The sequence below is a fragment of the Rhinichthys klamathensis genome, unplaced genomic scaffold, assembly GCF_029890125.1.
Source record: "Rhinichthys klamathensis goyatoka isolate OS25496 unplaced genomic scaffold, OSU_Roscu_1.1 h1tg000115l_1, whole genome shotgun sequence".
In the NCBI taxonomy this organism is placed as follows: Eukaryota; Metazoa; Chordata; class Actinopteri; order Cypriniformes; family Leuciscidae; genus Rhinichthys; species Rhinichthys klamathensis.
This window is the reverse complement of record NW_026606652.1, coordinates 2104911-2127573: the sequence shown is the minus strand read 5'-3', so window position 1 is coordinate 2127573 and position 22663 is coordinate 2104911. Positions and strand designations below refer to the sequence as shown.

General features: G+C 41.4%; 1 protein-coding gene across 1 annotated transcript; it reads right to left on the bottom strand.

Annotated features, from left to right (window-relative positions):
* Window positions 1–1547: 1547 nt before the first annotated feature.
* On the bottom strand, window positions 1548–21478 carry map3k9 (mitogen-activated protein kinase kinase kinase 9). Its single transcript, XM_056254974.1, has 11 exons — window positions 20819–21478; window positions 18309–18722; window positions 15359–15539; window positions 14075–14223; window positions 11243–11418; window positions 8979–9219; window positions 8605–8727; window positions 8374–8497; window positions 8168–8280; window positions 3182–3898; window positions 1548–2447 (listed from the first exon to the last, which is right to left on the bottom strand). The coding sequence occupies exons 1-11, from the start codon at window positions 21195–21197 to the stop codon at window positions 2047–2049; spliced, it is 3018 nt and encodes a 1005-aa protein (XP_056110949.1). The 5' UTR covers window positions 21198–21478; the 3' UTR covers window positions 1548–2046.
* Window positions 21479–22663: the final 1185 nt, after the last annotated feature.

Genomic DNA, 22663 nt, shown 5'->3' with positions numbered 1-22663 from the left:
CTATTCTATTCCACACCTAGATGGAATGAAGTGAGAGTTCCTGGATTATCAGCCAAATTTCAGGACTCAGAATTATACACTGCTAGTTCATTTTGTTGTATGCATGACAAATGATCAAAACTTGGTTTCAAGTGATAGAAAGGGAAAGAGAGACACAAGCCCTTCTGTGTTTTGGCTCTAAATGTTGTTTTGTCTCTAGAAGACGTTTTTGCCGGTATAGAGATTGAAAAGATTGGTTTGAGAGACAACGATGCTGTAAACATGTGCAAAAGAACATGTCTGAGCATGTCCAAACATCCAGACAGAAATGTTGCTCTTAATAAATAAATCACAGAGTAATACAAATGTGAAAAAATATAAAAATCATTTAAAGAAATAAATATGTGTAAACGTAAAAAATATTGCACAAAAGGCTACTAAAAACCTGCAAAACAATTTCAACATGTTTTCTCAAAAATCTCCAACAAAATTGAATGCACATTCACTTTGGAATCCACCAGTTACACTGAATCGGATGCCTAACAGCACACACACACACACACACACACACACACACACATACGGCACAAACACCGGAAGACTGCAGTAATGTACCTGACTATTGTATAGCTGCAAATTTAGAGCCAATAAATTCTAACTTTCCTCTTAAAGAGTTCCCTCGTGTTTAATTCTGGTAGTTTGGATGGTGAAGATGATACCAAAAAAGTATTATTTGTGAAAGACAATGTGCTTCATGCTACAGTGAAAACCACAGAACAATCAGTGATCTCGAGTGGAAGTATAACAGACCTATACATTCATGAGACCGGAAAAAGCACTTCTAAAGCAGTACAATCTCATACATATATGACAAATAAAACCTGAAAAAAGAGAGTTGCGGAAATAAACCGTCCAATGTTCTCCATATAACCCAGCACTATGTTCAGAGAGCTAAATCTATCATAAACATGCAGACGTGTCTACATACAGAGAGGAAGTCAATACAGCGCAGCAAGACAGCTGAGATAATACACTCAATATGAATAAAAAAACAAGTTTGCAAATAAAAAAAAGTCTCCTGATAAATGTCTCTCAAGATCACATCTGCAGACCCTGTACTTTTCTAAAGCACTCAGAAATCAGTCTGGCCATTAATGAAGCATCTGGATTGTATTTTTATTGGATAGCTTATTACGCCTGGTGATGAATAGAAGAGTGTATACTGAAGGTTAGCTTATCAAGACACACTTTTAGACCCTACACTGGATCTGTATTCTTGTTTTGTTTTCCAGTTCAAATATTTAAACATTTCTAAATCAAGATACAAGTACTTGAGAAGCAAAATGACATAAGATAACAAAATGTATCAAAATTAAGTGACTTAAAACAAGAAATAAATCTGCAAGTAGGGTAAGAAAAATAAACCCTTTAGACTAGTCACTTAGTTTTGATCCATTTTCAGACTTAATATTTTAAGTAATTCTGCTTCTCAAGTAAACGTATATTGATGTTTATTGTACTGGGAAAACTAGACAAAAATATTGAGGAAGAAATTAATTTTTTGCAGTGTAGGACTATATATGTGTTGATTTTTTTTAAATATATATTGAACTGAACATAGATCAGAACAGCATCTGGATTATGCAAAAACCAAACACCTTTGGTTTATGCTGGGTTATTATTCCTTATCAGTAAGGTATCAGTTCCTAATATAGTAAGTATTTATATAACCTGCTGAAAAAAAGAAAGAAAACAAAAACATTTCAAACCAGCCTAAATTGGTTTGCTGATCTAAGCTGGTCTTCCAGTACACTTGTTTGTTGGCTAGTTTATGAGGGGTTTTGGGCACTTGAGCAACCAACTGACCTCCCAGCTAACTTGACCAGGATGGGAGACTTTCTTAAACCAGCTAAGACCAGCTTAATCTTCAAGCAAAGCATCTTAGGCTGGTTTAAGCATGTTTTCTTCACCAGGGTATCCAGAACTCCCTCTTGATTAATCTGATGGTAAGTGCTACATCTGAAAGCAAGTGGGCCTAACTTTGTGAGTGGCATTAATACGTTTGGATCAAGAGCAGAACCCTTGTCGCACTCTGTATGGTGAGTCTCTGGGATCGGATGAGAGAGGCCGTGTCCCATCCCTGTAGTGTCCTTCATCCTGTTGGTCCAAAAGACTGTCATTCACCCAAGGGGAACAGGGGGTTGGTGGTTCCATTGGAGTGGGCAAGACAACCACACCTCCTCCAAACTCCACAGTGGACGGGGTTTCAGTGCTGGACGTGTGGGCGGGAGATTCACCCCACTGGGATCCACAGCGTGCTCGTGGAGAAGGGCGGGGCCTAGCCAGGAAGTCCAGAGTCTTGGGACGCTCAGGTTGGAAGCGGCGACGTGGCGTGGGTGGGAAGATGAGATTTGGATCAGGAAGACGGGGCACCTCCGAGGGGTCCTCACTTAAGGGCCATGGAGTCACTGCACACACAGCATCACAAAAGTCACACAAATGAAACAAATATAGCTATGAACTGAATCAATTTCTGTCAAAGGATTTCAAATCACTATGTGTTGTGTTAGTAGATGGTCAATGATGTATAAAGAACAGGAATCTTATCTAGTTTCAAAAACATGTACCAAGTCCTCTCTAAATGTACTCTCTTTTTATATTAAAATGTTTTTAAAAGCCTTTATACCATATCAATTCACCATTTTTATTATTATATAGTTTCAATTTAATGACAAAACGTTATGTACTTATCAAATAAACAGTAACAATATTTTTAATTAATGAGTGTAAACATTTTAGCTATCATTTCATTTAATTTCCGATGTATATATATATATATATATATATATATATATGTGTGTGTGTGTGTATAAAGAATATTTAAATTTTAATAAACGGTGAAGTTTTTTTTCTTTTTCTTAAAGTCCCCCCTGCCGTCAATAACTTTATATGTTATGTTATATGTTCGTGATGGTTGGAATTAGGCGCGTTTTTTTACTGATGAATTTGCACATGGTTTGTCTTGAAAACCACCACATAAATATTAAACTTATACTAATAAGAGATTATGCCAAACATGAAAGGCTTTCTTTTCAGGAATGTCATTCTTTTATTGAGGTTTCTTTCTTCATTATGATATCAGGACAGCGATAGATTCAGATTCGTCCCATCACTGACCCAGAAGTTTGCATGAGTTCCTCACCTGTGGTTTTGGAGGGTGTGGTAGGGGTGGGATTGTGGTTGTTATGGGAAGGAGAGCACCCGGTCTTTATTGCGCCATCTGAAGGTGTGCGACGAAGCCTGTAGGCTGCACTGGGTGCAGAGGGCACATGTGTGGGTGTGAGAGACTGGTGAGGGTGGCGTTTGAAACTCTCCAGGTGAGTGTTGACCAGTGGGTTCAGGGGAGGCGGGTTGTGTCCAGAGAGGGTGGGGGGCGTTGGTGGGCGTAGCACGAGCAGCTCTTCACTGTCAGAGTGCAGGAGAGAACGGGTTGAGTTACAATCAGACACAGTTGAGAGAGACAGGAGTGTGAGAGAAGTGGGCAGAGGGGGAGGGCGACGGGGGCTTTCCCTTTTGAAGATTTTGCGTGTGGGTGGGCTAGCGCCACGACTTTGACCCCCCGTACGGTGAAACAGCCCTTCCCATCGTGGACGCACACTCTCTTCCACACGCACCAGGTCCAGTAGGTTACGACCTAAACCGATAGCAGCCAGAGCTGCCCCGCAGCCCAGCAACACCAGCTCTGATCTACGGCTTCCACTGGGGCTCCGCCGCGTGTAACTGGGGGAAACATCAGAAGCCAGTCCAGTCGTGCCACTCTCCAGGCTGTAACTGTCAGATCCATCCCTGTGGAATGGGATGCAGAGGTATGATTGGCCAGGAGAGTCAGCTGACTCTGATGGGAAGCAGTCCTCATTTTCTACAGAGAGAAAGAGAGGGGTGGGGGAGAGAAAGATTTCACAATGTTGCACCATTACCAGGCTTCACAGCTTGTCAGTTACAAGATGAAGATTTTTATATTTCTGGTTGTTTGTTCTCCTTTGTTTCTAATATTATAATGTAAATCAAATCTGTTGCAACCGGTCTATTATTAGTGAAATGACAGAAATGCCAAAATAATCAAAATATTACATCAGCCTGATGCAATAATGCCAACATAATGTCAGTGTCACACTTCTTCACTGTTTCAATATCAAAAATTGGAATTCCACGGTCCTCAGGATACAGAGTTTGAAAATTTCAGGAAGAGGAATTTATAGAATTACAATAAAAATGAAAAAAAAAAAATCAAGATTCAGACTGATTAATTTTGGTGAATTATTCTTTGATGGATATAATTTATTTTCTGAATTAATAAGTCATAATTCAGAACCATCAAAACAATACACACAGTTATAAAAACAGATTTTATTTATCAACCAACCAACCAATCAATCAATCAATCAATAAAAAAAAACAAAGATATTGAAAGATTATAGTTAATTATTGAACATTATTAATATAATCTGTTTCTGGAAATAACCCCATATGTTGTGTCTATGAAAAAAATTTCATATGTAAACTATACAAAAAAATATTAAAAACTAATGTATTACTAATAATGGCACTTTAAACAGTTATTGACATTTTTTACTTTCATTCCCTTTAATTTCCTACTCCTTAAAGGTGCAATGTGTAATATTTCTGAGGATCTATTGACAGAAATGCAATATAAGATCCATAACTAGTGTTCAGTGGTGTATAAAGACCTTACTCAATGAACCGTTATGTTTTTATTACCTTAGAATGAGACATTTATATCTACATAACCGCGGGCACCCCCTTCTATGAAGGTCGACATATTGTGACGTCATGTTTGTACCGTAGCCGACAGCGAACAAACAGCGCTACAGAGCACGTTTCGTTCATACCTTGAAAGAGAAGCCGCAGAAAGCTAGAAGCTAGCCATAAACACCGTGAGTAGTGACTTTTCCCTTGACAGTGGTGTAAAATATGTAGTTGGATTGTTTCATGTAACTTAGTTTTTTTCCCTCGCTGTGTAATGGCTTTGACAATCAGCTGATTAGTACTATTGACCGTAAAACAGTAACGTTACAGGAGCTACCAACCCGTCGATCGCGGTCGACAAGTCGTTCTTGAAAGCATTTTAAGTCGATCGCGAAGAGTTTTCAAAACCAGATAAAAAAAAACAAATATTTGTATTCATTATTATTTATTAATTTGTGTGTAGTAAATGGTGTCTAGGGGATGCGGAGGCGCGCGCTGTTATGATCACGTCATTTTTGCTGCGCGCACCTTTGCGCTCTAATGCGGACGCATCGAGATTAAACAAGGCTTAACGCTTTAACCAGCTCAGCCACAGTAACAGCTCATATTAGCCAGCTAAACTTTTACTACCCTGTTAGAAAAAATATGTAGTTGCATAGTTTCATGTGGTTCTTCTCCCTCGCTGTATTATGGGTTTGCTATGTGGGGAGAAATGTGCTGGTTACGTTTGTGAGACAATCAGCTGATTACTATTATTATATTATATATTAAGACCCTTGATCCTCACCTGACCTGACCATGGCTTTGTAAACTTTATCCATGATGTGGTTTATAATGGACTGTGGTACAGAAACTTGGCTTACTCTGGCTATTCTCTGCTGTCTCAGACGACGATATGTTTGTCCCGTTTTAGCCACCGTAGCTTCTTCGAAAGGGAGGGGTGAGCAGTGGCCTTAGCCATTAGTGCAACTCGCAACCGAACCGCTAGATGCCACTAAAATCTACACACCACACCTTTAAATTCAAATTCTGCATCCTGGTAAGTAATTCAGTTGATATTCAGGAACTGAACTCGTAGCTACAGTTGTGATGTAACAGAAGTAGGGACACAGCCGAGAGCAACAGATTAGGCTTGTTTGAGATGAGCAAAATCTGCGCAGAACCGATCACCGGTGATCAGCGCGAGATGCATGCCGGTTAGAAATGTGCCCGAGTGCGGTCCGCCTTGCTCTGATGTCATGCTGACGTATGTCAAAAAACTCTCGCGAGTCGGATTCTGCAGTCGCGCGCAGTTGCTTTCCACCGACTGCGCTGATCAAAAGCACGATAGGAAACGACCGGAAACGACTTGCTGACGACACAGCTTAATGCTCATTGGTTTAAACAACCGTGATGTTTTGTTCTCTTTTAAAATGTTTGATTTCAAAACTCTGATATCATGTTTTATATGTATACGTTATGTGTGAATATTCCCAAACTCTCTGACAGTGCGATCTCTATGGGTTATGCAATGTAATTTTTTTATTTTTTTTAAAACAATAAAAAAACACATCTGTATTAAAGAAAAAATTATTGATAAACACATATTTGGAATGGAATTAAATAACAAGTACTTTGGGTGTCTTCATTATATTTATTTTCATATAAAAGCAACAGAACTTGAATTACATCCAGTTTATTAGCAACACTGTGCATGAGCGTGAATCCCATGAATCCCGCAATATCAGTCTTTGATCTCACAGGTGTCAGATCCACTGCGAGAAGAGAGAACTCTCCAGCTTGCCTGCGCTTTTTTCACTCCTCCCCTCACTGCAGCCGCCTACTTTTGCATACATTTCAGGCGAGGCAAGGCGCATCGCAAACAAGCCTATTATCAAACAAAGAGAAAAAATGTAGGGCGGGGACTTGGTTCTATTCATCGGTTGATGATTGGATGGAGGCAGATCTAAATGCGAGTTTACTATTGATTGTAAGAAAGGGGCGGAGATTATGTTGACTAAATGATTGGAGAAGCCCAGCATACGTCACCAGAGAGAATTTGGTTGTATCACTAGAAGATCCTAGCCTGGATGAAAGCCGAACTTAGCCCCGCCCACAACATTTGAGATCGGGAAGTTCGGTCTAGATTTGATCTGTTGTGAAGCAAGTATGCCCGAACCAAAGCTGTTCGGAGTTCGGACCAATCAAATTGTCAGGGCGGGCTTTATACGATGATGGACAGATGATCAACAGTAACGTAATCATCCACGTCACAAAAGAGCGCGTATGACGACGTCAGGCTAAGAAGATCCAGTTCTGACATTTTAATTAAAAACGACGAGCTCAAAAAAAACTGTTAAAAATTAAACATAGTCATGGATGAATCGCAATAAGATACATTTAGAAAATAGAATTTCCATTTCATCCCGACTTAAAAATACACTGTCAATTCAGTGCTCTCAGTTAAATTCAGGGGCGGGACTAAGCACTGCCAATCACAAGTCACACTGGGCCAGCTAACCAATCATATATTTTACATTATTACAGCACCTCTTTCCTCAGTCTGGCTCGAACAAGCTGATTTCGATGAAGCCCCTCCTTATGAAATACAAAATGTGCTGTGATTGGTTAGCTGGCCCAGTGTGTTGTGATTGGCAGTGCTTAGTCCCTCCCCCCCATAACTGCGAGTTCTTCTCTAGTGTAAATATTAATGATGGAGTCACTTTAGAACCAATTCGAGCCCGATTCAGACCCTGACAATGTTAACAAACAAGAGGAGCGTCCAGAACGAATTTCAAGCACGGATTTCACAGGACGTTTCAGAGTGGTATGTTTATTGTAATTACTTATACATTATAGATAAGATGTTATTGTGTTACCAGGTAATACAAACAGTAATCGATCACAAAACCATGGTTAAGTTTCCTAAGGAGCAGTGAACAGCCTTAAAAAATCGACAGCTTACAAAAGCAACAGAAAACAAGCTGTTCTCCATAAAATGTGAAGATAAACGTTTGGGGTTATAATTTTCAGGAGTCTCTTTGACATAACGACAACACTGTCTTCTCTAATGTAGCTCAACCAGGCCTCGTCCCCTTTTTTGTGTATTCCGTGGTTGGAGATTATTTAAATGAGGAACATTGTGACTTTGTAAGATCTAGAAAAATTGTGTTGCACTCCAAACGAGCCATTTGTTGAAGTTGTCGAAAAGGGGATTCTGTTAAATAAAATATCTCCCTTTGGAGTGGACTTTGAGCTTTGTCACCTTGCAGATCTTTGTAACAGCAACATTACACACTAACTTAAGAAAAAGTGGAAAGGCATAATAGGACCCCTTTAATGTGAATGCAACAAAGATGCAGTTAAATATTCAAGATTTCAAATGAAAAACATTCAGAACTGGTCAATGAAGATGCCAAACAAAGATTAATGTGAGTGTTACCAGTCTCTGCCAGGCTGCACACTCCAGGTACAGCAGGACTGTGTCTGGGGGAGCGTCGCAGGTTTGGAGCGCTGCAGGAACGCTGTCGACTGCACTCTTTAGGAGTCCTCAAACTGAGTGATAAACACATGCACACAGAGGATTGTGATTGTATAAACATTTGGTGAAAGTTTATGCTTTGTACAGAAACACACATACAAGCACACCTCTCATCAGCACTGTGTTCTCTTTGCGTTCTCCCTTTCTTGCGTGAAGACTTCCTCTCCTCCTCTTCATCATACTGGAATGCAGCGTTACGACCCCAGCCTTGACCTCCGACCCCAGGGGTCACTGTCGGCATGAAGGATGTTCTAAATAAGGTACCTGGCCATATATATATCCAAACAAATATTCATAATAATATAAACAGAATCAATCAGATACATAAACACACTTACACTGGATCGCTCGGAGGCGTTGCAAAACAGGGGGGCTGTTTGGAGGGGTGGAGTTACTGCTCAGGAGACTCCGCCTCCTGTCCAAAGATGGAGATGCTTGGACTGTGATCTTATGCTGGAAATCTGAAACACAAATACGCCATTATATACACAAACATTCACAAGTCATTATATACTTACACACAGGCAATCCAACAATGCATTGTGCAAAAACTCCAAGATGATGGGCAAAGTGTGTGAGAAATGCTTTATGGAAATGCCTGTTGTTTATTTAATAGCAAAAAGTAAAAAGAGTTAATTAATCTCTAATTAATTGTGTGCTTCACATGAGAAGTGGTATTTGAATGATGCATTTAATACTTTGAAATACTAACCAGAAGGCAGGCTGATGCGATTCCCGTCACGCAGTTTAAGTCGACTGCGCCGGAACTTTCCATGACGGTGTTGCACTCGTGGTTTCTCCTGGTACAGCTGGTGTATGATGACATTGAGCTCTCGCTCCAGGATGTGTATTTCTCTTTCCGCCAGTTCCTGCTCCCGTCGCCGTAAAGCCTCTTCCTGGTACTTCTGCTGTAGAGCTGCACGACTCAGTTCCTCCTCCCAAGATCTCAACTCCTACAGCAAGAATGAGAAAGATCCAACTTACTCATCAATCTGGTCTATGGAAGTGTGTATAATCTGGTAAATTCATCTGCCGCACTTGACACCACCATACTTGACACCAATTCATCTGGAGTGTGTGTGTTTTACTTTGGGGACAAACATATATACACTGAACAAAATTATAAACGCAACACTTTTGTTTTTGCCCCCATTTTTCATGAGCTGAACTCAAAGATCTAAGACTTTTTCTATGTACACAAAAGGCCTGTTTCTCTCAAATATTGTCCAAATCTGTGTTAGTGAGCACTTCTCCTTTGCCGAGATAATCCATCCATCCACCTCACAGGTGTGGCATATCAAGATGCTGATTAGACAGCATGATTATTGCACAGGTGTGCCTTAGGCTGGCCACAATAAAAGGCCACTCTAAAATATGCAGTTTTACTGTATTGGGGGGGTCCAGGGGGGGGTCCGAAAACCAGTCAGTATCTGGTGTGACCACCATTTGCCTCACGCAGTGCAACACATCTCCTTCGCATAGAGTTGATCAGGTTGTTGATTGTGGCCTGTGGAATGTTGGTCCACTCCTCTTCAATGGCTGTGCAAAGTTGCTGGATATTGGCAGGACCTGGAACACGCTGTCGTATACGCCGATTCAGAGCATCCCAAACATGCTAAATGGGTAACATGTCCGCTGAGTATGCTGGCCATGCAAGAACTGAGATGTTTTCAGCTTCCAGGAGTTGTGTACAGATCCTTGCAACATGGGGCCGTGCATTATCATGCTGCAACATTAGGTGATGGTCGTGGATGAATGGCACAACAATGGGCCTCAGGATCTCGTAAAGTAAGACTGGTTACCTCTTGACTAATTTCTAGCGGTCAAATTAGATCTTAAGGCACTGACAGAGAGAACGCAGAACGCGCATCATGTTTATTTTTCTTTATTAGGCGAAAAGCACAACACTTTGTTTTTATTATGAGGTTCCACAAAAAAAATACAAACTTAACAGGATCGAATGATGTACAACACTTATATGTAAGATCAAAATTAACAGAGTAATTTGAGTCTCTTTTGCACTGATAAGGAAAAAAGTGAGCTGGTATCGCCGGCGAGACCGCCGACCCCAGAGAGTTAATATAGTGGCTAAGTTTATGCAACTGGCCCCAGGATTCATCCGTGAAGAGAACCTCTCTTATAATATACTTTATAATATACTTAAGCACTAAATCATCATATTAGAATGATTTCTGAAGGATCATGTGACACTGAAGACTGTAATGGCTTCCGCTTTCCATCACAGGAATATATATTATTTTTTTTAAAGTACTAGGAAGTCTTAGGCAAATTAGTATTTTCACCCAAAAATGGTTTTAAGCCAGTGCTTTATATCTTTTTCTGTAGTATGTCAGTATGAAATATCAGTTTACATTTCCAAACATTCCTTTTGCCATTAATTGTAATAATCCAGTGAGATTTGTGTATGCCGAATGAGTCTGACAACAGCCTGCCAACTGTCTCACCATCATCAAATCCGTCTCTGATTACATGAAGATACAGAAAAAACTGAGATAGACTAAATCCAGAAGAACTGCAGCAACGTCTTCAAGACGCTTGAAGAAAACGAGCTGGATTTAATGTCTCAGTTTTTTCTGTTTCTTTATGTAATCCCAGACAGACTCGATGATGGTGATATTAGATCATACCGGCTGTTGTCAGACTCATTGTGCATACAAAAATCTCACTGTATTATTACAATTAATGGCAAAAGGAATGTTTGGAAATGTAACCTTATATTTCCTACTGACACACAACAGCAAAATATATAAATAACTGGCTTAAAACCATTTTTTGGGTGAAAATACTAAGGTGATTTTTGCACAATACTGTATATTTCTGAAAATGCATAAAGGCATAGAGTTTGGTTTTAGGTTGGTCAGTAGTATTAATGTATTTTTATAACTTTATAAAAAATGTCTAGGTACTTATACAGTTAAGTAAATGTGTTTTTGACTATTTTGAGAGCATACGAACCTTCTCTTTGGCTCTGAGCTGGTCGAACATCTCCTGAACCTCCAGCTTCCAGTCATCCTGCAGGGATTGGAAGGATTCTGCTGGCATTTCAAAGAAGCCTGACTCCTCGATTGCTGTCAGCTGGTCTAGAATACTGGTGAAGGAGGGTCGAGCATGAGGGTCCACATTCCAACAGTCTAGAGCAGGAGAAAGAAACAAACACCACAGACAGACTGTCAACACACCACTCAGGCTGAGACAAGGAGCCTTTTGGTTAGTGAATCTATATATCCTATTCAAACTCATTCAATTCAAAAGACAGTTCAACCAAAAATGTATGACTTTCTTGGAGATGTTTGATATGACCACATATTTTATTATGGTGGCTATCAGTAGATTTTAAGGTAAAAACGTCTCAGGTTACGACTGTAACATATGTTCCCTGAGAACAGGGAACGAGACACTGCGTCGAAATTACGCTATGTGGAACGCCTCAAGCGTGACAGGTGTTTGAAATCACAACCAAATCACGGTAATCAGTTTGACCGGCGACAGCCTATGAATCATTAGCGTGCAACCTGGAAGTTAAAAGTCCTCCAGTAAAAGTCCTCCAGTATCCCTAGTATAGCCTAGGCCAGCTACTATGGCGGCCCTGGTGAGGGCCAGCCTATAAGCGTAGATCTGCCTGAGGGCTCGGAGGAGCCACAGCTTCAAGACAGAGATGTCTGCATGCAGAGATGTATGAGGGCTGCAAAAAAAGGTGGTTAATAGCCCAAGTGCTAACACAGATGTGTCTCAGAAATAAAACAAGCGGCAGCATAAAACACTTCCATTCTTTCTAGAATTACGTTCTGCCACTTAGCGCTCCGCTAACATTCCATTTATGTGAATGAGCGGCGGCCTCAAAAAATTCTCATCATGAGAGGAACCCTAAGCTATTAACATAGTTCCTTACAACTAGAATGAGCGGTGGCACACCCCGTGAATACACAAAAAGGAAGCCATCACATACTCACAAAAGAAGCCCATATAATTGGTGCTTCTTTATATCGTTCAAGCCACCTAACAGGGGAACTTCAGGGCCCTAACATCCAAGTTTACCTTACCTTAACTTAATGTACAATAACATGACCCCATAACTTTACACAGGGAACAAAAGGTCTGTAGAGAAATACATTTTAGTGTTAGTTGCACACAAAAAAGAATTTCTTAGAGAAGACCACTCAGCTTACCTGCAGCGTGCAGAGGGAAGACTCACCAGACGGTTCTCTATGAACATGGGGTCTACACTTTACATGCCTGAAAGAGTCGCTTTCACTAACCAAGCCGAGGCGGGCCATCAGAACATTGTTCTCATCATAGGCTCAGCCCCAGGCCTGATGTAAGAAACGTCTGAAGAGTTGGGAAGAGAGGAGAGGGCTGAGATGTAACACACCCTCGGGGGGGATGATCCATCACCGACGCTCCGTGCGTTTGTGCTGGATCACCTCCCTCGGATCCCTCTTCTTGCGGGAGTCACGCCTCTTCTGCGACCTGCTCCTCCATGGAGGGGGCGCACGAGAGGCGACACTGGCTCTCTGGTCCTGTCTACCTACAGTCCTCGGACCATGAAGGGCCAGGCACTCCCGCCTGTCTGGGCATGGATCCGGATCTCAGCGGTATATACAAGACCCGAAAGCAGCTGAGCGCGCCTTCGCCTCCCTGAACTTTCCAACCACCGCCTCCACGGAGGTGCCAAAAAGTTCAGAGGGCGAAACCGGCGAATTGAGGAGAAAGGCCTTCTCTTTCTCCCCGATGTCAGCCAGGTTTAACCACAGATGCCTCTCCGTGGCCACCATCGCCGCCATCGACCAACCGATCGCGGCAGCAGTATGTTTAGTGGACCGGAGAGCAAGGTCTTTGGTGTGGCGCAGCTCAGCAACCGCCTCAGGGGACATCCCTGCCCCCTGGTCGAGATCCCCCAGCAGGTCGGCCTGGTACGCCTGCAATACCGCCCGCCATGATGTACAGGGCAGCACCAGCCTAACCCACTGCCGTGTATGCTTTGCCATTCAAACGTGCTGTGGTCTTCAGTGGTTTGGATGGCAGGGTTGGAGCTCTCAGTGTCGACGCCAGACACAAGATAGTTCGCAAACATCTCGTCAATAGGCGGCATCGACACGTACCCATGCTCTCCGATCCCCTCAACATCAGCGAAATTAGCCCGCTGATGTCGGTGGATCCAGGCAGAGTATGGGTTCTTCCATGCTCTCTCGATCTCCGTGTGAAGATCAGGAAGAAATAGAAGGCTCACCTGAGCTAGTGGTCTATGGCCGGGGAGAAACCGATCGTCAAGCCTACCGCGAGCGGTCTCTCCCCTAACGCACCGCAACAGCAGCTGGAGCCAGAGGTGCGTCCCATAACATCCACCAGCTCAGCATACACGGGGCAGAGTGGCTGAGAGGGTTCAGGATCTACCTGATTATCACCCTCATCATCCATCTCCTGGTCGTCCTGAAGAGCACTTGCTGCAGGAACAGTAGGAGAATAGTCTTCGTCATCCACCTGCAACTCATTTCGACGTAGTGCGAGTTCCCTTTCGAAAGGGAACCAGAGTTTGGTTGTTAACATGCCATATCACATAACATAAGTTGGAAAATATACAGACATCCCGTAATACCAGAAACATTGTCACAGTATGTTTTCTGTGGATTTCTGGCAACCACAGGTGCCAATGTTTTACAGTGTACTGTTATGATGATTTTTCATTTTTGGAAGGAGAGAAAATGATGACAGAAGTTTAATTTAGTTATGCAGGGGAACAGTTCTTAAGTTAATAAGTTACAGTCATGGCAGAATATGAGATTTTCTTGCCTTCCATCAGCCGGGCAAATGGCTCAGGACAGGTGGAGGGGATCGGCAGGGACAGTTTATTCATGGCCACACCGTAAGCTACAGCCAGACCATCAATGCCACGAAACGGCACCTCTCCTGTCAGCAGCTCCCACAGCAAAACTCCATAACTGCGAGACAGAGACAGAGACAGGCAGACAGAGAGTTTGGAGTTTAAACAGGACTACTGACAACAACAAGCTGTCACCAACAGTTTTTTGTGCAAAGACTAGCAGAATCCTATAAAGTAACACTATAAAATGAATGACAGGTATTATGTTCCAAAGTAAACAAAAAAAAAACTCTATTAACATTTCAAAGTGTGCCTTCGCAGTGTCATGTTCTTTCAAATGTAAAATATGTGCTTCAGTGGCCAACTGGGTAAAAAAAGCTTGACACAACACTGACAGAAAAGACAGCTTGGTATGTTTAAAAACCTTAAAAACTGCTATAAATAATAAATATTAATGCAGATTTCTTTGACTCAAAGGAACCCACACAAACAAACAAACACATCACACTTTGTTAAAGTAGGTAGAGAACAAAGTATCCAAAGATCCACAGCTCTGACACTTATTGAGAGGTTTTCTATTTTTATCGCTTTACTATTCATCCCTCCCCTTCTGTACTCTGTAATTAGGAATTGTGGTGAGAAGCGAAATTTAGACATTAATAGCTAGGCACTACACAGCACCAAACAACACACAGACCAGCCGTAGAAACTGGGCTAATGACACCTTTTTTTTGTTATATAAAATAAATTAAAGCTTAATTTTAGTTTAAGCTTTAATAATTTTGTTTATTGCTTTTGTCTTTTTAGGTCGTTTTTTAATATTTCTATTTAGCTTTAATTTTAGCTTTTTTTTATTTGCTATTTTAGCAATTTTAGCATTTAAAATGTATTTCAGTTTGTTCATTTCTAACTTTCATTAAGTTTTAAACTTAAGTTTAAGTTGTATATATATAATTAGAATTGGAGATAAATTAAGCATATTACAACAAATCTAATTAAGCAGATTACAACTAATCTGAACCTAAAATTATTTTTTAAATGTATTATTATATTAGTAGTCCCTAATGATCTACATTTTTATTTTAACTTATTTTGCCATATTTCTGGAGAATTTTTCCATTTTTTTTAAAGGAAACACAGGGACAGTATGAGAAGGTGAAGACTTACATGACCTACATGACAGCTACATAGACTGACTTGCCTTTGGTGTAGCTATAGGTCAGAAACACTCACACACATTTCCTGGTGCCCACCTCCAAACATCACTGCCCTTGGAGAAGGTCGAAGAGCGGATGACCTCAGGGGCCATCCAGGCGTACGTCCCCGCTGCACTCATCTTTGTGGTCCGATGCCATTCTCGTGCCAAACCGAAATCTGTCACCTTCAGAGTCTTGTTGCTCAGCTCATCGTTCTCCACACGTTCCAGAATCAGAACTGTGGGGTGGAGTTAATGTCAAATGTGAGGATTGAGTAGATGAAACAGAGGGGCAGATACTGTGGTTACTAGTATGACTACAGCAAAAACAGATAGACAGGACTTCCATAGACAGGAAGTTTTGTATGGGAGCTGTCCGCCGCTGTGGTGCTGAATTGGACAAAGCCTTCACTGACATAACTTCACAAGCTCTTAACAACATCGGAACACACAATATTGCATGAATGGAAAAGATGAATATCCAGTGATGGTTGGTTGTGCGAGCTGTAGCAGTTCAATATTAGATTTAGAGTTTCAAATACTTCTTGACGTACAACAACAGCTTGGCTGTAAAATTCTGTGTGTTTATCTGTATCTGGTGTTGTTAAAATTAGCTGTCTTTGTTTTTCCACAACACAACCAATGAAAAGACTTATCTTTGAACTACAGCGTCCAATTGTCTGCAAGGTCCTATGCTAATTATATCCTAGTGGCCTATGAGAGCCCATGATATGTTTTGAGTAGCCAATCAAGTGGCAGGGAGTGAAGGTGAGTGCAAATCCTTTGTAATAAGCTTTGGGTTTAAAGGATCCAATCAGACAATTCAACTGCCAAACACAGGATTATAAGCAACTTACACACTCAGAGAGCCAAAACTCGAGCCAAGCCCTCCAATTATAAAAACACCCAGCAACATGAAGAATCCCATACAAACCATTACCACAAAACACTTGAATACAAGCAAAACTACATATAGAAAAAGGCACCTATGATTATCGTCTATGCAACAATCATAGTTTTAAAACTTTGGGTATACGACATAACTCAAGTGTGTGCTTATGATAAACAGAACATTGTCATGGTTTGGTGCGAACGCTAATATACTGTAGTTATCGTTATCTTCATCTGTATATGTGAATGTTCCTTTATTCAAAGCATTATACATATAACATAACTCTAAAAAAAGTATCCTAATAATTTATTAATCATTTTAATAAGTTAAAATATAACAGTCAATTATTTAATTTTGGAAACACAACACAATGTTGTTTTTATAATTGAATGCTTAATATTTTCCTTACATAGTATAAATGGATCTTTCTACATGTAATTATATGGCTGCCATTATGTTTTAGGATGAGCCCCTAGCAAGGGGATCATAATGCACTGCCTGGCCAAAAAAGAAAAGTCAGTTGTTGGACTGCCTTTTTCTTTGATTATGGCACTTGGCACACATTCGCTGTGGCATTTTTTCGATAATCTTATGCAATGTCACAACATTTATTTCCATTCAGAGTTGCATTCATTTTCCAAGATCTTCTACTAATGATGGGAGAGTCTGACCGCTGCGTAAAGTCTTCTCCAGCACATCCCAAAGATTTTCCATGGGGTTAAGGTCTGGACTTATTTCATGTGTGAAAATTATGTCTCATGCGCACGCATTTGAACCTGATGAATCCTGGGATTGTCATCTTGGAATTTGCCCATGCCATCAGGGAAGAAAAAATCCATTGATGGAAAAACCTGGTCATTCAGTATATTCAGGTAGTCAGCTGACCTACATTTTTGGGGCACATAATGTTACTGAACCAAGACCTGACCAACTGAGGCAACCCCAGATCGTAACACTGCCCCCCACAGGCTTGTACGGTAGGCGTTATAGGAAGGCATGATGTGTGCCTCACCTGATCCACCTCTGATGGACTCATCAGACTACATGACCTTATTCCATTGCTCCAGAGTCCAAACCTTATGCTCCTTAGCAAATTGAAGCCTATTTTTATAGGCTAGCCTCACTGATGAGTGGATTCTTAAAGGGTTAGTTCACCCAAAACTGAAAATTATCCCATAACTCACTCACCCTCAAGCCATCCTAGGTGTATATGACTTTCTTCTTTCAGCCAAACACGATCAGAGTTATATTAGCTAAACCATAATCACTGGCTACCGGTAACAGGCGTACACGAGTCGAGTTCCAGCGAAAGAGTGACCTCTGACCCGATTCATGACGTAATGATGAACGCGGAAGCGCAGAGGATAGAGCAAAACAAAACAGGGTCACAAATTAGAAGTCTAAAATGAGAATTTTTAAAGAGAAAAGGCGGAGGATTTCGAGATAAGACAAGAGTAGCTTGAGTTTGTTGCACAGCCCTATTTGTTTCAACAGCAAAAGGCGTCTACTCTTACCTAAGCTTTACGCTACTCCTAAATCATACGTCGGGTCAGAGGTCACTCTTCCGCTGGAACTTGAGTCACTTACGGCCATTACCAGAAGCCAGTGATTATAGTTTAGGAAGTTATAAATATGGAATTTTTTCTTACAAAAACACACCTTTACTTTGGAGCCATATGGTTCACTTTTAGGATGGATGGATGCTTGAGGGTAGGATGGCTTGAGGATGAGAAAATTGTTGGACAATTTCAATTTTTGGGTGAACTAAACCTTTAAGGCAACACAGATGTTTAGTCCCAATCCCTTGAGTTCTCTTCGCGTAGTGTGTTTGGAAATGGTCTTACTTTCACTTTTAAACATAGCCGTGAGTACTGTTTCACCAAATGTTTAAGTGATCTCTGATCACAATCATTCAAGATTTATTTCCTGACCACATTTCTTCCTTAAAGATGATGGTTCACCACTATCCTACAAGGTTTAAATAATGTGTCGGACAGTTTTTCACCCGATATTAGTAGCTTCAGCAGTGGTGGGGGAGGGCAGTCAGTGTATTTTGGGGTCCTTGGCATCAAAATGTTTGATATGTTAGGTCTAATAATGCTAAAAGATTTCTTACTGTTGCTGGACTTCAGGTCTCTGTGGATGACGGGTACGATGGCCTGGCAGTGCAGGTAGAGCATGGCACGTGCGATCTGTACCGCCCAGTCCACCAGGGTTTGCGGAGGGATGCGTTTCCCAGCCAGGGCCCGGTTGAGCGGCCCGCCACGGGCGTACTCCATGACCAGGCAGAGGTTGGGTTCCTGCAGGCACACTCCCAGAAGGCCCATGATGTTGGGGTGTTTCAACATGGCAAAGAGCTTGGCCTCCTGACGGACGCTCTCCAATGTCTGTGACACGTCCTCATCGGGGTCCCGTCGAGCGGCTTTCACCGCCACCTCCCTCCCTTTCCAAATGGCACGGTACACTTTTCCAAAACCTCCGACGCCGATCATTTCCTCCAGGGTCAGTTCATTGAAATCTATCTGGAGCACTGAAGAGAGAAAGAGAATATAGGCAAATTGTAGTCGTTTGCTGATTACAAATTACAAGACAAAAATTTGAGTTTAACGTAATCCATGACATTACACATTAAAGGTAATATTATCTGACTACTTTTTGATTACTTTTAGATTACTTTTGACCTAACTCATTATAAAATACCATATTTATATAAAAATAGAAAAAGAAAGAAAATATATTCCATTCTTTGTTATCAACAACATGAAGTGCATTAAATATTATATTACGTCAGGTTTTCCCAGACTGGAGTTTGTGATGAAACTGCAGGGGCTCGTGAGTTTAATGAAAAGCTATTAAGTTAAGTCATAAAATAAAAAAATAAAAAATAAAAACACTTACTAAAAAAGATACACAAATATTTTGTTAACCCGCATATCATGTGACCGTTAACCAACATCAGAGAACTGTGAACTTGATTGTATGATTATTATTATTGTTGACTTAATTCTATTATTGACCTCATTTAATAACTTAATATCTCAGGGGGTACTTCAAGAAAGTATATTAGATTAAATTAAAGAGGTTATTTGAGAGACTGAAGTAGAAAGGGGCAGTACATGAAAACAAACAGGAACTTGATTTATGTGCCATTCATATGAGTAAAAGCTCAAATGTGTGATAGGGCAGAGAAAGATCAGCATTCATTTGCAGAAAGCAGATTCAGATGCTGGATACATGCTTTAAAAAGGATGGCTGATGTGGGAGAAAATGGAAAGCAGTAAGACAAAGATGTGTGCGAGACCGTTTCCTCCTCTCCCCGGCCGTCATGATGACGGTGTGTCTGGGCCAAAGTGTCTCTTATTAATATTGCAGTTGGCAGGAACCACATGATAAAAAGTAGGCCAGCAGCCATTCAGGAAAAGCAGACGACCACCAGCAACACAAAACATGCGACTGACAACACAGGGACACACACACACACACACACACACACACCATAACAGCCAGCATGAGAGATACAAAACATAGAAGATATATGTATTCCTCATCATAAGCACAAACACAACACTGAATTCAAATAAAAATAATGGAAAACCCCATACCTCAAATACACAATATGGCTTAAAGTATGAGGACAATCCCTTGCCGCTAATAAAATGTTGAGTCTGGTGTGGAAGAACTTGACTGGTCTGCCCAAAACCCAGAATCAGTGCTGAATCTGATGCACTTGTGTCTGAATGGGTGCATAGGAGCCTGCTGGGAAATCTATATTTCACGAGATCACACTTACAAATAAGTCAGCTAGAATAACTGGTATGCATATTTGGCGTGCTGTCCGAGGAGAGGGCTCTGAGCTCGGTATTTGGCCCGAGCCCTGCTGCTCTGGAAGGACAAAACCAAGAGTAAGGAGTCAGGTGGTGGAAGGATGCTGGAAACTATCGAGGAATGTCGGTGAGTTGACTGTGTGTATAGGCTTCCTCTCATACTGATAGGATAGACGTGGTAATTGCTGATGACGAGTTGATTGGATACATTATTTGAACGTGCTCCTCCAGAACTTTGCAAATGAAACATAATTAAGGGAAAGTTCACCTAAAATGACAAATATTGTGAAAAATGTCTTTTTTGTCTATACAATGAAACGTCAATGGGGTCCAATGTTGTTTGGACCCCACTGTCTTTCAAATGTGTGTGTTCCACAGAAGAAAGTAAGTCATTCAGGTTTGGAGTGAATGAGGGTGAGAAAATGATGACAGAATGTTCATTTTTAGACTAACTATTCCTTTAAGATTGTAGTTGTCTTTTGGAACATGACAGCTGTTATTAGCTGGTCCAAACTGGGTTATAGCTGGTAGACCATCATTGACCAACAAACAGATGTTTTTTTAAAACTGTTATCATGTCTAAGCTTGTTTGCTGGACTTCTCAGCTGGTCAGATTGGAGGACGAGCTGGCTGACCAGTAAACCAGCTGAGCTCCAGTTTGGCTGTTGTGGAAGACCAGCAAACCATCTTAGACTGGGCTCTTTTCTCTCAGAAGATAGAAAATAAGCGCAGCACTTGATGATCAGTGTGGGCAAAAACAACTATAGCCTACAGAAAACATGATAGATGCATGGTTACTCACAGTGTAACGGAGGCACCGAATAATCGCCGTAGTCTTCCGGCGTGTCCCGGATCTTCTCCGAGATACCGTTACTGCTCACGTAGTTACATGGGAAAATACCAACCCGGTCCTCGATCATACCTGTCCACCACCCCTCATCCCCTGATACCAGCGAGTCCTTGGACAACACCTCTACCCGATCCCCCTTCCGCAGACTGAGCTCATCCTCGGCGGTAGCTTCGTAATCGAACACGGCGGTCCAGAATCCGGCTTCGGACGGGGACGCCGCCGCCGTAGGACCGAATCCGAGGTGTCGAGACCCCGGCCGGCGCTCTGCGGCTTCATCGCCGTCTTTCCTGTCCGGGCCGCTTCTGTTCAAGGGGAAACTGAAAGCATCCATACTGCCGATCCATAAGGGCGACCCGGCCCGGTTCAGCTCATCACCTGCCGCAGAGCTCAAGACCAGGCGGAAAGCCGCAGCATAAGTAGCTACTAATCCGAGCAGCTTCTCGCCTCAACGAGCTCCAGACCTGCCGCCCGCCTCTTACGGGGCCGCTCGGGCTCGTTAAATGATCTTTCGGTCCCGAACATAAGGCACTTTTTTGCTTTAATTGGCTACAACATTGTCCCGCACCCCTCAGCCGCTCCTGATCCAGCACTCGCCCCCCTCCCAGCACATGATTCCAGTGGTTTAACGTGTTAACGAATCCCCGATTCCTGCGTTTTGATTGGCGAAATGACGCATCAGTCACATCTCGCCTCTTTATAGAACCCGCCCACTAAATCTCTATCGCAGCAAATACGGGAGAGTCATTTCAGCACCACGGGCTGGACAGCGCGCGGGCGCACTACACTAGAAAAAAGTAGAGCTGAGCAAAAAAATCAATACATTTCTATTGGGGGGCAATTTAAAGGGCGACTGGGATTAGTTGTCACACATTTACACCAGTGAATATGTTTACTTTCTCTACTGACATAGACGTTTCTAAGCCTTTAAACAGCCTTGGAAAAAACGATATAGCTCATTGGTACATTGATCTTTTATGACAATATGGCCCACATCTTTTCACACTTTATGGGGTAAGTTATGCCACCAAACTGCCTATTACACGCTTTTAATCTAAGAATAAGCATGCAATGAAACAAAATATTTCATGAAACAGCAAAATGTCACATCACTGTTTTGGCAAACAAATGTTGTTATTAAGAAATGTGTTTCAATATCAATAAAAATGTATTAAACCGTGAGACAACTTCCCCTCGCCTGAAAAATACAGTTATGAAAACAGCTAAAGCATCGGTTAAAATCTACCTTTATTATTTAATCAACTCAACTCTCACCTGAATATATATTAGTCTTGTTTTATTGTGATACCTTACAGATATAGCAAAAATATGATATTGGAATTTGTGACTATCTTACAGAAATACAGATAAAGACCAGACTGATGTCAGAAAGATTTTTCAAACGTCTTTTTATTTTTCTGTTGACCAAAAGAATTCAAAATAAATAACTCGGCGGACATAAATTAATTAAATTAAGGTCAATTTCATGCATAATTCCCTGAAAATAAAACACTTTTTTTTGTGTGTGAGAGAAGAGTAAAAAAAAAAGATGAGAAAAAAAACAGCATTAAATGATTATAACCACCATCTGCTTCATCACCAGGCTGAAGAGGAGTGTGTGTTTGTGTGTGTGAGAGAGAGTCGGACCCCTGATACATTTGTAAGACTTGTGTGACTTCAAGGTTATAAGTGACATCATCTGAAATCTCTTTTAAACCAGTTCACCTGCATCTAAACAGCTGGAAGTGTTAGTTGGCAGTAGAAAAGTTCAAAGCTGGTGGTTTCAGCTGACTTTCATGC